The sequence below is a fragment of the Salvelinus namaycush genome, chromosome 34 (assembly GCF_016432855.1).
Source record: "Salvelinus namaycush isolate Seneca chromosome 34, SaNama_1.0, whole genome shotgun sequence".
In the NCBI taxonomy this organism is placed as follows: Eukaryota; Metazoa; Chordata; class Actinopteri; order Salmoniformes; family Salmonidae; genus Salvelinus; species Salvelinus namaycush.
Genome location: NC_052340.1, coordinates 30,676,491 through 30,697,454, shown reverse-complemented (window position 1 = coordinate 30,697,454; position 20,964 = coordinate 30,676,491). Strand labels below are relative to the sequence as shown.

The 20,964-nt window shown below is 42.6% G+C and overlaps 1 protein-coding gene across 2 annotated transcripts in view; it reads right to left on the bottom strand.

Annotated features, from left to right (window-relative positions):
• Positions 1–4,366: 4,366 nt before the first annotated feature.
• LOC120029002 (ephrin type-A receptor 4) overlaps positions 4,367–20,964 on the bottom strand; it is a 79,988-nt gene continuing 63,390 nt past the window's right edge. The window contains exons 12-18 of one of the 2 annotated variants that reach the window (XM_038974287.1): positions 14,860–14,921; positions 14,441–14,650; positions 14,156–14,305; positions 13,734–13,927; positions 11,694–11,852; positions 10,427–11,513; positions 4,367–4,795 (exon numbers count right to left, since the gene is read on the bottom strand). In XM_038974287.1, the coding sequence (XP_038830215.1) occupies positions 11,399–11,513; positions 11,694–11,852; positions 13,734–13,927; positions 14,156–14,305; positions 14,441–14,650; positions 14,860–14,921 (890 nt within the window). In that variant the 3' untranslated portion in view covers positions 4,367–4,795; positions 10,427–11,398. Of the gene's footprint in view, positions 4,796–10,426; positions 11,514–11,689; positions 11,853–13,733; positions 13,928–14,155; positions 14,306–14,440; positions 14,651–14,859; positions 14,922–20,964 lie in introns of those variants that run through there. The other variant, XM_038974288.1, reaches the window with a different exon arrangement.

Below are 20,964 nucleotides of genomic sequence, written 5' to 3'. Positions count from 1 at the left end.
CACCCTCCTTCATAATAGCACTATGTCACCCTTCTTCATAATAGCACTATTTCACCCTTCTTCATAATAGCACTATTTCACCCTTCTTCATAATAGCACTATTTCACCCTTATTCATAATAGCACTATTTCAACTTTCTTCATAATATCACTATTTCACCCTTCTTCATAATAGCACTATTTCACCCTTCTTCATAATAGCACTATTTCACCCTTCTTCATAATAGCACTATTTCAACTTTCTTCATAATAGCACTATTTCACCCTTCTTCATAATAGCACTATTTCACCATTCTTCATAATAGCACTATTTCACCCTTCTTCATAATAGCACTATTTCACCCTTCTTCATAATAGCACTATTTCACCCTTCTTCATAATAGCACTATTTCACCCTTCTTCATAATAGCACTATTTCACCCTTATTCATAATAGCACTATTTCAACTTTCTTCATAATATCACTATTTCACCCTTCTTCATAATAGCACTATTTCACCCTTATTCATAATAGTACTATTTCACATTTCTTCATAATAGCACTATTTCACCCTTCTTCATAATAGCACTATTTCACCTTTCTTCATAATATCACTATTTCACCCTTCTTCATAATAGCACTATTTCACCCTTATTCATAATAGTACTATTTCACATTTCTTCATAATAGCACTATTTCACCCTTCTTCATAATAGCACTATTTTACCCTCCTTCATAATAGCACTATTTCACCCTTCTTCATAATAGCAATATTTCACCCTTCTTCATAATAGCACTATTTCACCTTTCTTCATAATATCACTATTTCACCCTTCTTCATAATATCACTATTTCACCTTTCTTCATAATATCACTATTTCACCCTTCTTCATAATAACACTATTTCACCCTTCTTCACAATAGCACTATTTCACCCTTCTTCATAATAGCACTGTTTAATAGACTGCTTTGTAAAACAGAAAAACACTTCCCTCTCCTGTTGGTCCAGAGATTAGAGTTGAAGCGTTTGGGTTATGGATTATGACATTGTGGGGACCTAAATGAAGGACCTCCTAGACTCTAGAGTCCCTACACAGCAGATGTGGTTAATGGCGATGTCAATGTGAAGAGGTGGTGTACTATTGTGTACTATTGTTCATGCTGGCAAAGTCTGTCTTTCAAATCTTCAAGTTGAGTAACATCACAAAAGGTTCCAATCTAACCCTTGGCTCTGACAGTAAGGGTTTGGAGGGTCAAGCCAGTTTGAGAAGCTAGCACTTCATCTGAAGGTTGGAAAAGCGGGGTTGGTAGGGCTGGGAACGTTGAATCTCAAACCTTCACCCTACTTTCAGTCTGTGTTTGAATGACAACATAAGTCGGTCCAAGTGATTTCAATATGAAGTTACGTCTGAAACGTGAACTTCAGACCCTTTCCACAAACAAAATAGTCAAACATCTGAACAAGATGTTATAGGAAAATGCCAGAAAACTTTTAATTTCTTTTCATGAAAATAAATATGGTATAATATTTCACATTATGCTACATTGCTCCACATTAATGCCAGATATATTATAACAATGGTGTAAACATTGGCATGTCTTATTCTGCCATCTGTAGTTTAGCTTCTCCCCAATGAAAGGAATGATGAACACAATCCATCAGACTGTTCTTGGACCTCATTGGGAAGAACTAATGAGGTGAAACCATGTTATTGAGAGGACCATTGGGTTGTGGTTGTCATTTGCTGGTAGCAGTGGTGAGGAGAGAGAGACTGCTTTCCAACTCGTGTCCCAAAACAGTGGTCAATACCTCAGCTTTCAAGATGACTTTGCCATACCCAGCTTATTTTGCAGACTAGAGACCTAGCTTTAGAGACCTAGACCATTAGACTAGAGACCTATTATTTCCAAATGACCGACACCTCTCTTTCTGCCTCTATCTTTTCACTTTCTCTGTGCAGCTCTTTCTCATTTCTGTCTCTCGTTTTATCTCTTTCATCTTCTCCATCTGTCTCTTGCACTGTCAAACCTCTGCTTCTCGTTGTCTCTATTCCTATCTGTCTCAAATCAAAGGTTACTTGTCCAATGCTCTGAACACAACGGGTGGGTGGTGTAGTCTTTACCGTGGAACTCTTGCTAACTAGCTCTTCCCAATGATGCAGAGTTCAAAAAGGATAATACAAATACAAATAGTAACAGTATGACTCTGAAGGTTGTCTTTCTGACTTGCTTTTCAAAATGGTCTGGAGTTGAACATTAAAATAGGAATGTTTTGTGGAATTTGCTCTTGTTAAACTTCAATCCAATCATGTGAAATGTTCTGTTGTCTTCTTTCAAAGACCCACCACATGACCCTGCAAGTACACCCACACACGCACACACGTAAACACACACACACACACACAGGCCCACACAAACACAAAAATACACATACTTACACACACACACACCACGCGTTTTCCGTTCAAAGCCAATAAGCATCTCCTTCTGCAATCGTTCATCCCTAGCTAACATATGCATGCCTTGTTATAGGCCTTCCTCGGGAAACGTGTAAAACACAATTTGGCAGAGAATACAGTACTTCAGCTTCCATTCAAAAAATGGCCTCAGTTCTCCCTCTCCCCATCAAAGCCTCGGACAATAAGTGTTTTAACGCCCCTGGAAATGAGCGCAGGAAACAGATGTTGTTCTGATTAAGCACACCGACCACGTTAAAAAGCTCTCCGACGCCTTGTGGCCCGAGACACAACCTGCAGCTCATAGTCAGATTTATCTGTTCTCATGTGCCGCAGAGGGATCTCACTGCCAACTCACTGGGGGGTGAGGGGGTGAGTGTGTGTGTGTGTGTGTGTGTGTGTGTGTGTGTGTGTGTGTGTGTGTGTGTGTGTGTGTGTGTGTGTGTGTGTGTGTGTGTGTGTGTGTGTGTGTGTGTGTGTGTGTGTGTGTGTTTATTGTTATAATAAGCAGGAAACAAAGCCAGTTTGATGGTTTCTACTTTAATAAGAATGCACCACATGGCAACCCTTAATTATAGCTATAATTTTACAAACTAGATATAAAAGACCATAAATAATGACATAAGTTACATGTACCTAAAATCCTTGACAAAATAAATCAAATGACCAAAAATAAAATAAAAATATTACAACAACAAAAACAAGATTAAAAGAATGTTAGATCTACATGGCTGGATCATATGGTATCAGAAGGCAGACAATGACAAACCTTAATGTGTGTTTTGTTAGGTTGTTTCATCATTAACTAAATGTAAAACTATTATACAGTACATTCTGTTTCCCTTTCCTCACACTTCTTGCATATTTCCACATGACAGGTCGTTGACGGATTAAAACCCAACTTCAGCAAAGAGAAGATCATTGAGCTGGGCTGGTATGGAGGCCGGAGGAATCTGTAGTCTGTCAACCATCACATATGATTGGAAAAACATTCAGATAATAATGATTGTATAATTTGTATATTTTTTTAAGTCCTTTGAATGTAACCTGACTGTCATTTGGTGCATATCTGAAAAATCTAAATGAAACGAGACCAATGATATTCCCTTCTTATCACCCTTTTCTGCATCAAGTCCTAGTTGACTACATACATCCCCTGCTCAAAATCCAGCAAGATTTTTCTTCAGCTCGGGGAGTCCACTCTGCTTTCTAAATGAGAGAGCCTATGCCGCTGACTGTCCATCTGTCCTTCTGTGTTTCTGTCAGGAGGCTATTGTCTATATATTCCACTGGATCCCACTACTAAAGCCATTGCAGTTAAGGGTGTGTTGAAAACATCAAAACTCTTTAAACGCTGTTGCTGAAGAGGATTGACAGAGCAGGAGTAGTGGCACACTTTACATTGTTTTTGTCGACACAAAGCAAGTCATGAAATTCCAAAAACAAATAAACCCCCTCCACTGTAGAATAAAAACAGACAACTATTGATATTACTTTGAAGACATCATAGACACTCATACAGACACGCACACACACACACACACTCATTCATTCACTCAAAAACACACACACACACACACACACTCACTCACACACACACACACTCAACACACACACTCACTCACACACACACACACTCAACACACTCACTCACTCACACTCACTCACTCACTCACTCACTCACTCACTCACTCACTCACTCACTCACTCACTCACTCACTCACTCACACTCACTCACTCACTCACTCACTCACACACACTCAACACACTCACTCACTCACTCACTCACTCACTCACTCACAGTCACTCACTCACTCACTCACTCACTCACTCACTCACTCACTCACTCACACACTCACTCACTCACTCACTCACTCACTCACTCACTCACTCACACACTCACTCACTCACTCACTCACTCACACACTCACTCACTCACTCACTCACTCACTCACTCACTCACACACTCAACACACTCAACACACTCAACACACTATCACATGCTCGCTGTTACCATACACTCACTTTACATGCAAACCAAAAACACAAAGGAAAATAAACTTCAAAATTCATAAAACAAGTACATCGTCTGCTGGAGCAGGGTCTAGTTTATATTACATTATTTAAATGTTTTTTAAGCGTTGCTGAATCATTCATATTGTTTTCGTAAGCTGTTGATGGTGGTCATGGATCGCTAGTCTGTTTGTCCGTTGTGAAAAATGGAGCGACGCCGAACAGCGAACGTGCCAGACATGGAGAGATGAATTTCTCATCATGGAGTTGGAGGAGACTCCAAGGAGAAGAGGAGGAATTCTGGTCATGGAGAGAGGGAGGAATCCTGTTGATGAAAGGCGGCGGCAGCTGGAGGGGAGAGAGGGAGAGAGAGAGAGAGAGAGAGAGAGAGAGAAAGAGAGGGAGAGAGAGAGAGAGAGGGAGAGGGAGAGAGATCACGTCAGTCATGGTTGGTTTTGTTTTCAGTTTGAATGCCAGTTTCTGCCTGGCATAGAACTACTCAAATATCCTTGTGATGCCCAACAACACATACCAGTTAAAGCATATAGAAAGTTATAGTCATTCAATGCTTAACAAGAACATCAGCCTTCACCAACCGATACAATGACATCAGTGCATTATTGGTTGGCGAAAACCAACAATAGAAAACATTTCCTTCATCATGGGAACCGATCCTGAGACATGCCGCTCTGATAGGCTGCAGACCTGGGTTTAAATACTGTTTAAAATCGTTCAAATATTTTAATCATTTGGTTTAGCCTGCCTGGAATGCCAGATGGGCGGGGTTTGCAGTTTTGCTACTCTTCTATTGGTTCCATTGCACCAGGCAAGCGCAATCAAGCCCAGCAAAAGCATTCAAAATTACTTCAAATACTATTTGAACCCAGGTGTGAGCGGCTGTGGTGTGCTGTCTGCTGACTCAGTCAGTGATTAATCGTCCTCATTCACACGCCAGGCGGTTTAGAGCAGTGACTGATCTGAGAACAGGGCTTATTGATCTACTCTACGGCCTCAGGTGCCGGGCTGCTGGTTTATTAACACACCACTCAAACAGCTCAGCACTCAATGAGCTCACCACTGCAGAGAGTTTGACAATACTACAGTATGTACACACTGCAGAGTGAGAGTTACACAGTACTACAGTATGTACACACTGCAGAGAGAGAGTTAGACAGTACTACAGTATGTACACACTGCAGAGAGAGAGTTAGACAGTACTACAGCATGTACACACTGCAGAGAGAGAGTTAGACAGTACTACAGCATGTACACACTATAGGGAGAGTTAGACAGTACTACAGTATGTACACACTGCAGAGAGAGAGTTAGACAGTACTACAGCATGTACACACTGCAGAGCTAGAGTTACACAGTACTACAGTATGTACACACTGCAGAGAGAGAGTTAGACAGTACTACAGCATGTACACACTATAGGGAGAGTTAGACAGTACTACAGTATGTACACACTGTAGGGAGAGAGTTAGACAGTACTACAGTATGTACACACTGTAGAGAGAGTTACACAGTATGTACACACTGCAGAGAGAGAGTTACATAGTACTACAGTATGTACACACTGCAGAGAGAGAGTTACATAGTACTACAGTATGTACACACTGCAGAGAGAGAGTTAGACAGTACTACAGTATGTACACACTGCAGAGAGAGAGTTACATAGTACTACAGTATGTACACACTGCAGAGAGAGAGTTACACAGTACGACAGTATGTACACACTGCAGAGAGAGAGTTAGACAGTACTACAGTATGTACACACTGCAGAGAGAGAGTTACATAGTACTACAGTATGTACACACTGCAGAGAGAGAGTTAGACAGTACTACAGCATGTACACACTGCAGAGAGAGAGAGAGTTAGACAGTACTACAGTATGTACACACAGCAGAGAGAGAGTTACACAGTATGTACACACTGCGAGAGAGAGTTAGACAGTATGTACACACTGCAGAGAGAGAGTTACACAGTATGTACACACTGCAGAGAGAGAGTTACACAGTACTACAGTATGTACACACTGCAGAGAGAGAGTTAGACAGTACTACAGCATGTACACACTGCAGAGAGAGTTAGACAGTACTACAGTATGTACACACTGTAGGGAGAGTTACACAGTATGTACACACTGCAGAGAGAGAGTTAGACAGTACTACAGTATGTATTCACTGTAGAGAGAGTTACACAGTATGTACACACTGCAGAGAGTTAGACAGTACTACAGTATGTACACACTGCAGAGAAAGAGAGAGTTAGACAGTACTACAGTATGTACACACTACAGAGAGAGAGTTACACAGTACGACAGCATGTACACACTGCAGAGAGAGAGTTACACAGTACTACAGTATGTACACACTGCAGAGAGAGTTACACAGTACTACAGTATGTACACACTGCAGAGAGAGAGTTACATAGTACTACAGTATGTACACACTGCAGAGAGAGAGTTAGACAGCACTACAGCATGTACACACTGCAGAGAGAGTTAGACAGTACTACAGTATGTACACACTACAGAGAGAGAGTTAGACAGTACTACAGTATGTACACACTGCAGAGAGAGAGTTAGACAGTACTACAGTATGTACACACTGCAGAGAGAGTTACACAGTACTACAGTATGTACACACTGCAGAGAGAGAGTTAGACAGTACTACAGTATGTACACACTGCAGAGAGAGAGTTACACAGTATGTACACACTGCAGAGAGAGAGTTACACAGTACTACAGTATGTACACACTGCAGAGAGAGAGTTAGACAGTACTACAGTATGTACACACTGCAGAGAGAGAGTTAGACAGTACTACAGTATGTACACACTGCAGAGAGAGAGTTAGACAGTACGACAGTATGTACACACTGTAGGGAGAGAGTTAGACAGTACTACAGTATGTACACACTGCAGAGAGAGAGTTAGACAGTACTACAGTATGTACACACTGCAGAGAGAGTTACACAGTACTACAGTATGTACACACTGCAGAGAGAGAGTTAGACAGTACTACAGTATGTACACACTGCAGAGAGAGAGTTACATAGTACTACAGTATGTACACACTGCAGAGAGAGAGTTACATAGTACTACAGTATGTACACACTGCAGAGAGAGAGTTAGACAGCACTACAGCATGTACACACTGCAGAGAGAGTTAGACAGTACTACAGTATGTACACACTACAGAGAGAGAGTTAGACAGTACTACAGTATGTACACACTGCAGAGAGAGAGTTAGACAGTACTACAGTATGTACACACTGCAGAGAGAGTTACACAGTACTACAGTATGTACACACTGCAGAGAGAGAGTTAGACAGTACTACAGTATGTACACACTGCAGAGAGAGAGTTACACAGTATGTACACACTGCAGAGAGAGAGTTACACAGTACTACAGTATGTACACACTGCAGAGAGAGAGTTAGACAGTACTACAGTATGTACACACTGCAGAGAGAGAGTTAGACAGTACTACAGTATGTACACACTGCAGAGAGAGAGTTAGACAGTACGACAGTATGTACACACTGTAGGGAGAGAGTTAGACAGTACTACAGTATGTACACACTGCAGAGAGAGAGTTAGACAGTACTACAGTATGTACACACTGCAGAGAGAGTTACACAGTACTACAGTATGTACACACTGCAGAGAGAGAGTTAGACAGTACTACAGTATGTACACACTGCAGAGAGAGTTACACAGTACTACAGCATGTACACACTGCAGAGAGAGAGTTAGACAGTACTACAGTATGTACACACTGCAGAGAGAGAGTTAGACAGTACTACAGTATGTACACACTGCAGAGAGAGAGTTAGACAGTACTACAGTATGTACACACTGCAGAGAGAGTTACACAGTACTACAGTATGTACACACTGCAGAGAGAGAGTTAGACAGTACTACAGTATGTACACACTGCAGAGAGAGTTACACAGTACTACAGCATGTACACACTGCAGAGAGAGAGTTACACAGTACTACAGTATGTACACACTGCAGAGAGAGTTACACAGTACTACAGCATGTACACACTGCAGAGAGAGAGTTACACAGTACTACAGTATGTACACACTGCAGAGAGAGAGTTAGACAGCACTACAGCATGTACACACTGCAGAGAGAGTTACACAGTACTACAGTATGTACACACTGCAGAGAGAGAGTTAGACAGTATTACAGTATGTACACACTGCAGAGGGTTAGAAAGTGTAATGGCCAACAGTACTGCAGTATATACAGTGCATTCTGAAAGTATTTGACTTTTTCCACATTACACACAATACCCCATAACAACAAAGCAACAACTTTTTTTTTTTTTTTTACTAATTACAACAAAAATGAAAAACAGAAATATCACATTTACATAAGTATTCAGACCTTTTACTCAGTACTTTGTTGAAGTACTTATGGCAGCGATTACAGCCTCGGGTCTTATTGGGTATGACGCTACAAGCTTGGCAGTTGGGAGTTCTCCCATTCTTCTCTGCAGATCCTCTCAAACTCTGTCAAGTTGGATGGGGAGCCTCACTACACAGCTATTCTCAGGTCTCTCCAGAGATGTTCGTTCGGGTTCAAGATCGGGCTCTGGGCTCCGGGCTCTCCACTCAAGGACATTCAGAGACTTGTCCCGAAGCCACTCCTGTGTTGTTTTGGCTGTGTGCTTAGTCTCGTTGTCCTGTTGGAAGGTGAACCTTCGCCCAGTTCTGAGGTCCTGAGCGCTCTGTAGCAGGTTTTCCATCAAGGACCTCTCTGTACTTTCCCTCGATCCTGATTAGTCTCCCAGTCCCTGCCTCTGAAAAACATCCCCACAGTATGATGCTGCCACCACCGTGCTTCATCGTAGGGATGGTGCCAGGTTTCCTCCAGACGTGACGCTTGGCATTCAGGCAAAATAGTTCAATCTTGGTTTCATCAGACCAGAGGATCTTGTTTCTCACGGTCTGAGAGTCCTTTAAGTGCCTTTTGGCAAACTCCAAGCAGGCTTTTATGTGCCTTTTACTGACCAGTGGCTTTCGTCTGGCCACTCTACCATAGATGCCTGATTGGTGGAGTGCTGCAGAGACGGTTGTCCTTCTGGAAGGTTCTCCCATCTCCACATAGGATCTCTTGGTTACCTCCCTAACCAATGCTGCAGAAATGTTTTGGTACCCTTCCATCAGATATGTGCCTAGACACAATCTTGTCTCGGAGCTCTACCGACAATCCCTTCGACCTCATAGCTTGGTTTTTACTCTGACATGCACTATCAACTGTGGGACCTTATATAGACGGGTGTGTGCCTTTCCAAATCATGTCCAATCAATTGAATTGACCACAGGTGGGCTCCAATCAAGTTGTAGAAACATCTCAAGGATGACCAATGGAAACAGGATGCACTTGAGCTCAATTTCGTGTCTCATAGCAAAGGGCCTGAATACTGAATAAGTTATTTCTGTTTTTTATTTTGAATACATTTGCAAACATTTCTAAAAACCTGTTTTTGTTTTGTCATTATGAGGTATTGTGATGTCATTATGGGGTATTGTGTGTAGATTGATGAGGACATTTTTGTATTTATTCTAATTTAGAATAAGGCTGTAACGTAACAAAATGTGGAAAAAGTCAAGGGGTCTGAATACTTTCCAAATGCACTGTACATAATGATCCAGGTCAGACCTGAATAATTTCACATACTATAGTGTTTTATAGTTTAAAAAAAATGTGTTTGTTGTGTTAATGCCAACAAAGATATGTCAAATCAATTAAAATCAAATGAAATGTTATTTGTCACATGCTTGGGAAACAACAGGTATAGACTAACAGTGAAATGCTTACTTATGTGCCCTTTCAACAATGCAGAGAGATAAAAAGATAAATAATTGTTAAAAAACAACAACACAAGGAATAAATACACAATGAGTAACGATAACCTGACTAAAATAACTAAGGGAAGGGTAGTTTATAGAACCTTACCATTGTGATTGATGATTGAATAATGTCCAGCATGTATTCTCTTGTTTATTTTGATGTCGTTGTCATTGTTGTTTTGTTACATATCCATCTCTCCGCAGTAGTGCACAGTCGTGTCCAAATAAACCCCATACTCCTTTGCTCTCAGTACCACATTCAGGAAACAAATACACAGTAAGATTCCAACTGGTCCAAACAGCTGTCCGTCAAAGAACATAGAGCAATAATCAGACCAAGGGGGGCGGGCTGTAATCCAAAAGGGGTGATGAAATATGTTTGAGGAGGGATGAGATGGTGGTTTGGGAGGACAAGGGGTAGGAATGCACCTCTTTAGATTAAAAACATTCTGAGAAAATGTCCAGAGGGCAACAAAACAGCCCAATCTGGGACAAAACAAGACCCGAACAGAGCAAAAACACAGAACCCCCTTCCCCTCCCTCCTCCATCCCTCCCTCAACCTCTCAGATTCAGAACATGAGTGTTTATCTGGAGGTTGGAATCCTTCATTTTGTCTGTTGGTATTCGAACGGATGCAGCTGAGAAAGACACTCGAGGGTATGTCAGCGAGTCACAGAGAACAAGTCACACACAGAACACAGCTACGGGACAAAAATCTGCTCTGTGGGTATTCCAGAAAATAACTTTCCAGATATATTACTCTTGCCTAGAGGAGCAATCCCCTCTGAATTCCTTCCAGACCATTGAAGGCACTCCAGTTGGCCTCTCGGAAAAGCTTTCCGTCCATCCCGTTCTCAGCGCCGCTCGCACAGAAAAATATCCCGTTCTCAATAGGGCAAGGTCTAATATCTGATAAAAAGTGCATATTTTTCCCACTTTTCTTCTTCTTGTTCTTTTCTTCTTCTTTTAAATCCAATTTAAAGTGCATGGAAGAGGTAAACAATTTGATTGTTCATTTGTCTTTTGATATTTAATTTGTATTATCCGTTAGAAATTAAGTTGTTTCCTTCTCGTTGATCAGACCGGAACCATTCTGCCTTGCATCTGTTGCATTTGGGAGAGCATTCCCTGGACGCTGGTCAGGATCTTATTCTGGTGTGCAGCTGAGGAGATTCCAATTCGGCCCATGTCCCTGTTTAACAAGAGGGGGAAAGAAAACATTAGGAACCAAGACAAACTATGACAGCATCCTGATTCATATGACAGATTTAACATCCTCTCTAGGTGTCAACCCAGCCTAATATAAATCAGTAAAAAAGTCAGACAGGTCTCTCCTGGATGCATAAATGCTGAGTAACCAAGCTTAACTCACTCCTGTGTCATATGAACCACAGCCTCTGGGCTGGTGTATCCTGCTGCGGTGAAGTTGTCGCTGTATCTCTCCATGCCGATGGCCTGCAGCCAGTCCTCCACAGAGCCCAGGGCCGAGGCCACCTCCGGGCTGACCGGCTCCAGGAGGGTGGTGCTGGGCCTGGGGACGGAGAGGGGTGGAGGGGGAGAGGGTCAGTCTACATCCAGACAACTTGCACGATATTAAAGCAACGGCACCTACAACTTTCAGTTGTCTAACCCACCTAAATCTTTTGACCCACCAAATAATTTTTTATTTTATTTTTTATAAGTACAATCTTTACCCATTGACCGAAATGAATAAGCCTCAACCCACTAACTGTGTGTCGAGCTTCCTAAGCCAAAATTTTGAGAAACTGTTGTCATACAACTTGGCAGTGAGAAACTGATGGATTAGAATGGCACTGCTCTTGTTTCTTATATCACCTGTCACTCAGAGATAACTACAACACTAGAACAACCAATTAAATCAGGACCAGAGGAGGAGAGAGAAACACGGTGCCCTCTGGCCTTATGGTTAGGGAGGTTTTTCATCATCTGACGTTAGCCTATCACAGGGCCAGGCACATGTGAACTACAGTCAACCCTGAGACTTTGAAAAAGGAACTGTAATTCTTCAGCCTCTCTTCTGTCTTTCTGTCTCTTTCTCTCACACACATCTTTTTTTCTGATGCAATCAGCAGGTTAGACAAACTAAGCGCTAGCATGCGTCCCATCTCTATTTGTCCTCCAAGACAGAAGCCAAGTGAAACACAGTTCCTCCCTTGTGTCACCGACACGGTTAGTTAATCGTTATTTAAAGAGAAAACATTAACAACACACACTGTGGCTTTAACCTCCCACTGTTTCTCCTCTAGCATGCAGATATTCATCATGACTCTTGTCCTTCTTTCAGGCACTCACCAACACCTTTTCCATCCCTTCATCCCTCCTTCCTTAGCTTCACAACGATGTCTGCCATCAAATATTTACCCAGGGCCGGTGCGACCGAGGTGAGGGACTGAGCACACTCACTACGGTCCCGCTCCACTGCCGAGGTGAGGGACTGAGCACACTCACTACGGTCCCGCTCCACTGCCGAGGTGAGGGACTGAGCACACTCACTACGGTCCCGCTCCACTGCCGAGGTGAGGGACTGAGCACACTCACTACGGTCCCGCTCCACTGCCGAGGTGAGGGACTGAGCACACTCACTACGGTCCCGCTCCACTGCCGAGGTGAGGGACTGAGCACACTCACTACGGTCCCGCTCCACTGCCGAGGTGAGGGACTGAGCACACTCACTACGGTCCCGCTCCACTGCCGAGGTGAGGGACTGAGCACACTCACTACGGTCCCGCTCCACTGCTCCCCTCCTCCATAATTTAACAGGTGTTGGCTGAAAGGCTTGGGCTGCTGGGTTCAATCGCCACTTTGGTCTGGCTGTGGGGCTGGGAACTGTTGGGGGGGATCAGGGTAGGGTGGGGGGGGGGGGGGGGCTCTGGGGTAGTACACAAGCCCCTTACTTCGATGCGAAATTCGTTGTGAAATACTGTGGTGCTTTGGGCATCTTACTCCATCTCTACCACCCTGAGCCATGGATTGAGACGTTACTAGGGCCCCCAAGACCTCACTCTTGTTCCTAACCCCCCCTGTAAATCTGTTCACGGGATTCAGTTCCACTAATTATTCCTCTAGGACTCTCTCTCCCATTCTCCCCCTCTTTCACCCTCTCTCTCTCTCCCTCTATCCCTGGGTTAAAGAAGAACATTTCCTCCCTCCCCGACTAGCTCTGCGTCTGTAAAAATACGCAGTTCCACCTAGGAGTAACGACTCCTACTTAAAGGGGGCTTTTTATAACATACTGCTAGCTACCATTGTAATTCTCAACTCTATTAGAACACATATCTTATTTTACAAGGTGTACCATTCAGTTAATGTTGTATGGAAGTACAGTATATAAAACAGTACTGATTACACACATTACAATAATAGTGAATAAACTAAGAAATCTCTGTCTCACCGTGTGGTCTCTCCTCCAGTCCTCTTCAGGCTGTTGGGGTTCCGGATCAGTTTGTCCAGCATGTTGACGATCTGGCCAAACTTGGGCCTGTCGCCCCTCTCCCTCTGCCAGCAGTCCAGCATCAGCTGGTGCAGTGCCACGGGGCAGTCCATGGGCGGGGGAAGCCTGTACCCCTCATCTATGGCCTTGATCACCTGTGGGGAGAGAGGGCAGAGGTTAGAGGTTAGGGTTGATGGTAGACTGTGAGATAGATTACTCAGCCATCCTAATTACACTATAACAATGATGTTATTATAATTGAATAATAGGAAGTAATCATGAAAATTGTACAGCTGTAATTACATAGATAATATTTCTATAATGACATAACATCCTTATTATTTGACGTTTTAAACCTGAATGTGTTCTTACTGTAGACTTACATCCTGGTTACTCATGTCCCAATATGGGCGCTCCCCATATGACATCACTTCCCACATTACGATGCCGTAGCTCCACACGTCGCTGGCCGAGGTGAACTTCCTGTAGGCAATGGCCTCTGGGGCTGTCCAGCGAATGGGGATCTTCCCTCCCTGTGATTGACAGGTAACAGGCTGTTAGTATCGCTCACACTGTACCAACTACGTAGGTACATACAAGCATGAAAACGCTGAAATGTATTAACACTACAGTCACACACAAACTTGTGCACACACACACACTTTTACCCTGGTGGTGTATGCAGCCTCGGGGTCGTCCTCCAGTACTCGTGACATGCCGAAGTCAGACACCTTACACACCAGGTTGCTGTTGACCAGGATGTTGCGAGCGGCCAGGTCTCTGTGGACATAGCTCATATCAGAAAGGTACTTCATGCCCGACGCGATGCCACGCAAGATGCCCACCAGCTGGATCACTGTGAAACGCCCGTCATTCTTCTAGAGAAGCAAACAAACAAATCAATGCATGTTAGGTAATGTTTGTATGCAGTGGCAGGATGGGATGATGCTAATCTTTATGACGTTGCTTGGCTGACATTCATTAAGAGGATAACGGCTGTAATAGTCACACCTAGAGTTCTGAACATTTGAAAGCAGACACATACCACACATAAAGTTGAGTACACAGACTGCATTGCATGACTTACCCTCAGAAATGCATCCAGAGAACCATTCTCCATGTACTCTGTGATAATCATCACTGGTTTACCTGAAGAAAGAGAGGGAGGGAGGGAGGGAGGGAGGGAGGGAGGGAGGGAGGGAGGGAGGGAGGGAGGGAGGGAGGGAGGGAGGGAGGGAGGGAGGGAGGGAGGGAGGGAGGGAGGGAGGGAGGGAGGGAGGGAGGGAGGGAGGGAGGGAGGGAGGGAGGAAATGAAAGGCAGATGATTATGGAGGTAAACAATGCACATCACTGTCCAAAGCAGCAGGAGAGCAGTGCTTCTCAGGGGTGTGTGTGCGTGTGGTGTGTGGTGTGTGTGTGGTGTGTAGTATGGTGTGTGGTGTGTGGTGTGTGGTGTGTTGGGAGGGGGTACACCATTCGTCTCAGTCTCGTAGTGATTCAATTAGTTCAGTGTAACAGTGTGTCCTGACGTCTCCTCCTTACTCTACACAGAGAAAGGGATCTCTACTGTAACATAACACCACCACCCCACTCACCCTCCCACACACACACACACACACTCACACACACACTCACACACACACACACACACACACTCACACACACACACACACACACACACAATCAAGTACACTAACACGCAAACCCGCAAGAAATGTGCACGTAATGTTACAGTGCCTTCAGAAAGTATTCACAGCCCTAGACTGTTTCCACATTTTGTTGTGTTACAGCCTGAATTTAAAATGGATTAAATGTAGACTTTTTTGTCACTGGCCTGCACACAATACACCATAATGTCAAAGTGGAATTCGTATTTTTTATTGTTATGTTAACTAATTAATTTAAAATTAAAAGCTGAAATGTCTTGATTCAATAATTATTCAACCCCTTTGTTATGGCAAGCCTAAATAAGTTCAGGAGTAAAAATGTGATTAACAAGTCACATAATAAGTTGCATGGACTCACTCTGTGTGTAAAATGATTTTTGAATGACTACCTCATCTCTGTACTCCACACATACAATTATCTGTAAGGTCCATCATTCGAGCAGTGCATTTCAAACACAGATTCAACCACAAAGACCAGGGAGGTTAACACCTCGCAGAGGAGGGCACCTATTGGTAGATGTTTAAAATGTTTCATAAAAAGCAGAAATTGAATATCCCTTTAGGCATGGTGAAGTTATTAATTACACTTTGGATCGTGTATCAATAAATCCAGTCACTACAAAGTTGCAGGTGTCCTTCCTAACTCAGATGCCAGAGAGGAATAAACCGCTCAGGGATTTCACCATGAGGTCAATGGTGACTTTAAAACAGTTACAGAGTTTAATGACTGTTAATGGTAGTTACTCCACAATACTAACCTAATTGACAGAGTGAAATGAAGGAGGCCTGTACAGAATAAAAACATTCCAAAACATGCATCCTGTTTGCAACAGGGCACTAAAGTAATACTGCAACAAGGCACTAAAGTAATACTGCAACAAGACACTAAAGTAATACTGCAACAAGACACTAAAGTAATACTGCAACAAGACACTAAAGTAATACTGCAACAAGGCACTAAAGTAATACTGCAACAAGACACTAAAGTAATACTGCAACACGGCACTAAAGTAATACTGCAACAAGACACTAAAGTAATACTGCAACAAGGCACTAAAGTAATACTGCAACAAGACACTAAAGTAATACTGCAACAAGGCACTAAAGTAATACTGCAACAAGACACTAAAGTAATACTGCAACAAGGCACTAAAGTAAAACTGCAACAAGACACTAAAGTAATACTGCAACAAGACACTAAAGTAATACTGCAACAAGACACTAAAGTAATACTGCAACAAGACACTAAAGTAATACTGCAACAAGACACTAAAGTAATACTGCAACAAGGCACTAAAGTAATACTGCAACAAGACACTAAAGTAATACTGCAACAAGACACTAAAGTAATACTGCAACAAGACACTAAAGTAATACTGCAACAAGACACTAAAGTAATACTGCAACAAGGCACTAAAGTAATACTGCAACAAGGCACTAAAGTAATACTGCAACAAGACACTAAAGTAATACTGCAACAAGACACTAAAGTAATACTGCAACAAGACACTAAAGTAATACTGCAACAAGATACTAAAGTAATACTGCAACAAGGCACTAAAGTAATACTGCAACAAGGCACTAAAGTAATACTGCAACAAGGCACTAAAGTAATACTGCAACAAGACACTAAAGTAATACTGCAACAAGACACTAAAGTAATACTGCAACAAGACACTAAAGTAATACTGCAACAAGACACTAAAGTAATACTGCAACACGACACTAAAGTAATACTGCAACAAGACACTAAAGTAATACTGCAACAAGACACTAAAGTAAAACTGCAACAAGACACTAAAGTAATACTGCAACAAGACACTAAAGTAATACTGCAACAAGACACTAAAGTAATACTGCAACAAGACACTAAAGTAATACTGCAACAAGACACTAAAGTAATACTGCAACAAGACACTAAAGTAATACTGCAACAAGACACTAAAGTAATACTGCAACAAGACACTAAAGTAATACTGCAACAAGACACTAAAGTAATACTGCAACAAGGCACTAAAGTAATACTGCAACAAGGCACTAAAGTAATACTGCAACAAGACACTAAAGTAATACTGCAACAAGACACTAAAGTAATACTGCAACAAGACACTAAAGTAATACTGCAACAAGATACTAAAGTAATACTGCAACAAGGCACTAAAGTAATACTGCAACAAGGCACTAAAGTAATACTGCAACAAGGCACTAAAGTAATACTGCAACAAGACACTAAAGTAATACTGCAACAAGACACTAAAGTAATACTGCAACAAGACACTAAAGTAATACTGCAACAAGGCACTAAAGTAATACTGCAACAAGACACTAAAGTAATACTGCAACAAGACACTAAAGTAATACTGCAACAAGACACTAAAGTAATACTGCAACACGACACTAAAGTAATACTGCAACAAGACACTAAAGTAATACTGCAACAAGGCACTAAAGTAATACTGCAACAAGACACTAAAGTAATACTGCAACAAGACACTGAAGTAATACCAAAAAAACTGTGGCAAAGCATTTACATTTTGGTCCTGAATACAAAGTGTTTGGAGCAAATCCAATATAACACATTACTGAGTACCACTTTCCATTTTTTCAAGCATAGTGGTGGCTGCATCATGTTATGGTTATACATGTAATTGTTGAGGACTGGAGAGGTTTTAAGGATTAAAAAAGAAACAGAATGGATCTAAGCACAGGCAAAATCTTAGAGGAAAACCTGAATCAGTCTGCTTTCCACCCGACACTAGGAGATTATTTCACCTTTCAGCAGGACAATGGCCTAAAACACATGGCCAAATCTACACTGGAGTTGCTTACCAAGAAAACAGTGAATGTTCCTGAGTGGCCGAGTTACAGTGTTGACTTAAATCTACTTGAAAATCTATGGTAAGACCTGAAAATGGTTGTGCAGCAATGATCAACAATCAATTTGACCGAGTTTGAAGAATTTTTAAAAGAATAATGGGCAAATGTTGCACAATCCAGGTGTGGAAAGCTTTTAGAGACTTACCCAGAAACACTCACAGCTGTAATCTCTGCCAAAGGTGCTTCTACAAATAATTGACTCAGGGGTGTGAGGGGTCTAAACTTGAAGTTCTCCAACTCTGCATTTGACTGGTCCGATTGTCAAGAGGCTGTCAGCAACGGCTCTGTGCGACATGTGATTGGCGCTCCATGACTTACAGGACTTCAGCAGCACCCCAAAGAGGATGTGGAGTTCAACTTGAGAAGGGAGCCTCTTTGACAACCATCTTTGTTCTGTTTTGTTCTCCCCTGCTGCCCCTGGGCTGTCGCTGATTAACAGCTCGCCAAACAAGTCCGAGAAGCGTCTGACCTATGACCCTCAGCTCGCCCCTTCTCAGCCCTGCCCTCTTCCTCCCAGCCTATTTGCATGCTAATGTCTTGTTTACTGAATACGTCCCGTCGCCTTTGGTAATGAACTCTGGGCAGGGGCCTCGCCAATAGGCCAATTGTCACCTGTCCAAAAAAATGTCTAGGGATGGTAGAGGACAACGTATAAGAGAATGTTTGGATAACAATGAGGTAACGTTAGGGGAACGTTATTATAGAGAGCTGACGCTGGTGGGAGAACACAAAGAGGCCTGCTACTAACCCTCACTGGAGCGTTCTTTCTTTCCTTCTTTTTTTATAAAAGGATTCTTTCTAATTTAGCAGTGCTTACATTATGTATATGTGGGAATTTAAATGCGTCAGTTCCTAAAGGAAAGCTGGGAAGGCGCAAAGTGTTAACAACTCACGATGAACGGTTGTTAATTATGTCAGACTGACGCTAAGAAAAAATAAATAAATGGCTAAGATGACAGGCTATACTGGCTCAGCTCTGAGTCTCTGATTTTAGCCTATTTATGTATTTAGTGCATATTTAGACTTTATCAATAATTAATAAGACTTAATTGGCCTCTTGGACATGCAGTGCTGCCGTACTGAGGCGAGATGGAAGTCCCTTTTAACTAGATTGGAATAGGGAGGGGAATTCAAATAATGGATTCTTAATAGATTCCACCGACACACTCAAGTGTGAAGGACTAATTGCTGAGAAACGGGTGTCAAGCTTTTTGTCATTACAAAGACGGGAGGAAGGGGAGAGGGAAGGAGAGGGAAATTGGATGCAGTCCTCCTTGCTTAAACTTTCTCTCTTTTTAAGTCTGTTTCCAGTCTGGTATCTCATTTACTCGTTCTCTTCATCTTCTCTGTGTCTGTTTGTCTTTCATCCTCCCCTATGCTTTCTCAATCGTTCTACTCATGGTCACGACAAGATGTTTAGGGTTGGGGGTGTGAATTTTTTGTGTCTGCTGATGCGTATTTTGCGTCACTCCGCTCATACAGGAGTTGTAAAGACCTGGTGCACTATAATGTGGTGGGGGGGAAAAATTATCCCAAAAACTTTTGTATTTTTTAAAAATATTTTTGTGATTATCAGGGGGTGCTGCAACACCCTCAGCAACCCTACTTCCCACAGCTGGTTCTAACCCCCACAATACCCCTCTCCTGCGCTCTCCTTCGCTCTCCTCTCTCCTAATCTTACACCCTCTCACATGTGTTATCCTCCTCTATATCTCATCCTTTCTCTTCTGCTCATCTCCTATTTCTATCCTTCCTTTATCTCTGATTCCCTTCTTTCCTCCCTATCCCTGCCTCTCTCTTTATCCCACTTCCTCCACCCCAAACTTCTCAATTCAATTAAATTCTGTCTCTCCGTTGAGAGGTCTGATGTGTGATAAGTGATCAGGCCTGTGGTGTGTATGGTTGTGTCATGTCAGGCTGTGGCTGTGCAGACTGAATGGCTGACTGTGATTGGTCTTATCTCCTAGAGAGGAGGACAGATGGGGCAGTCTGTCCATCTAACCAGCCAACAGCCAAGATAACTGGGACTCTGAGGTAACACTCACACATACATGTACCTAATCAAAGGTGAACAGACACACATTCATAGTAAAAGGCAATAAATAAAACGCTAAACCAGTATGACATCAATACAAACTCTCACGCTCAAACACACATGCACACAATGCACTACGAATTGAACACACAACTAGTTTCCCAAACGCACAACCCCCTCCCCCAACATACACTCTAAACAACAGCGTCTGGTGTGGTGGCAGTACAGGGTCTGTCCTGCAGATAGGATATCACTCTCTAACCCCAAACACATTTACAGCTGACACCATGATTAATGAGCTAGCTACAGCGCAGAACACATTAACCCTGTAGCCGACCTGGACCAGACCTGTTCCATCTGGACTCCAACCACCTGGGGATTCCCAGGATGGGCTCCGTGTCCGGACCCACACCACTCCTCGCCCCTATCCAAGGCCCTCTGGGTAACCGGGCTGGGATGTGAACGACCCCCCCCTTCCGCCCTTGCTATCTCCAAACTCACCCACAACCACAGACGTGGTTTGTAATGATTTACAGTCTTTATCGGAGCTTGTCCCTTTCAGGATTATTTAGTCACCTCATAGTTTTTGTTTTCCATAGGTGAAATATAGAGT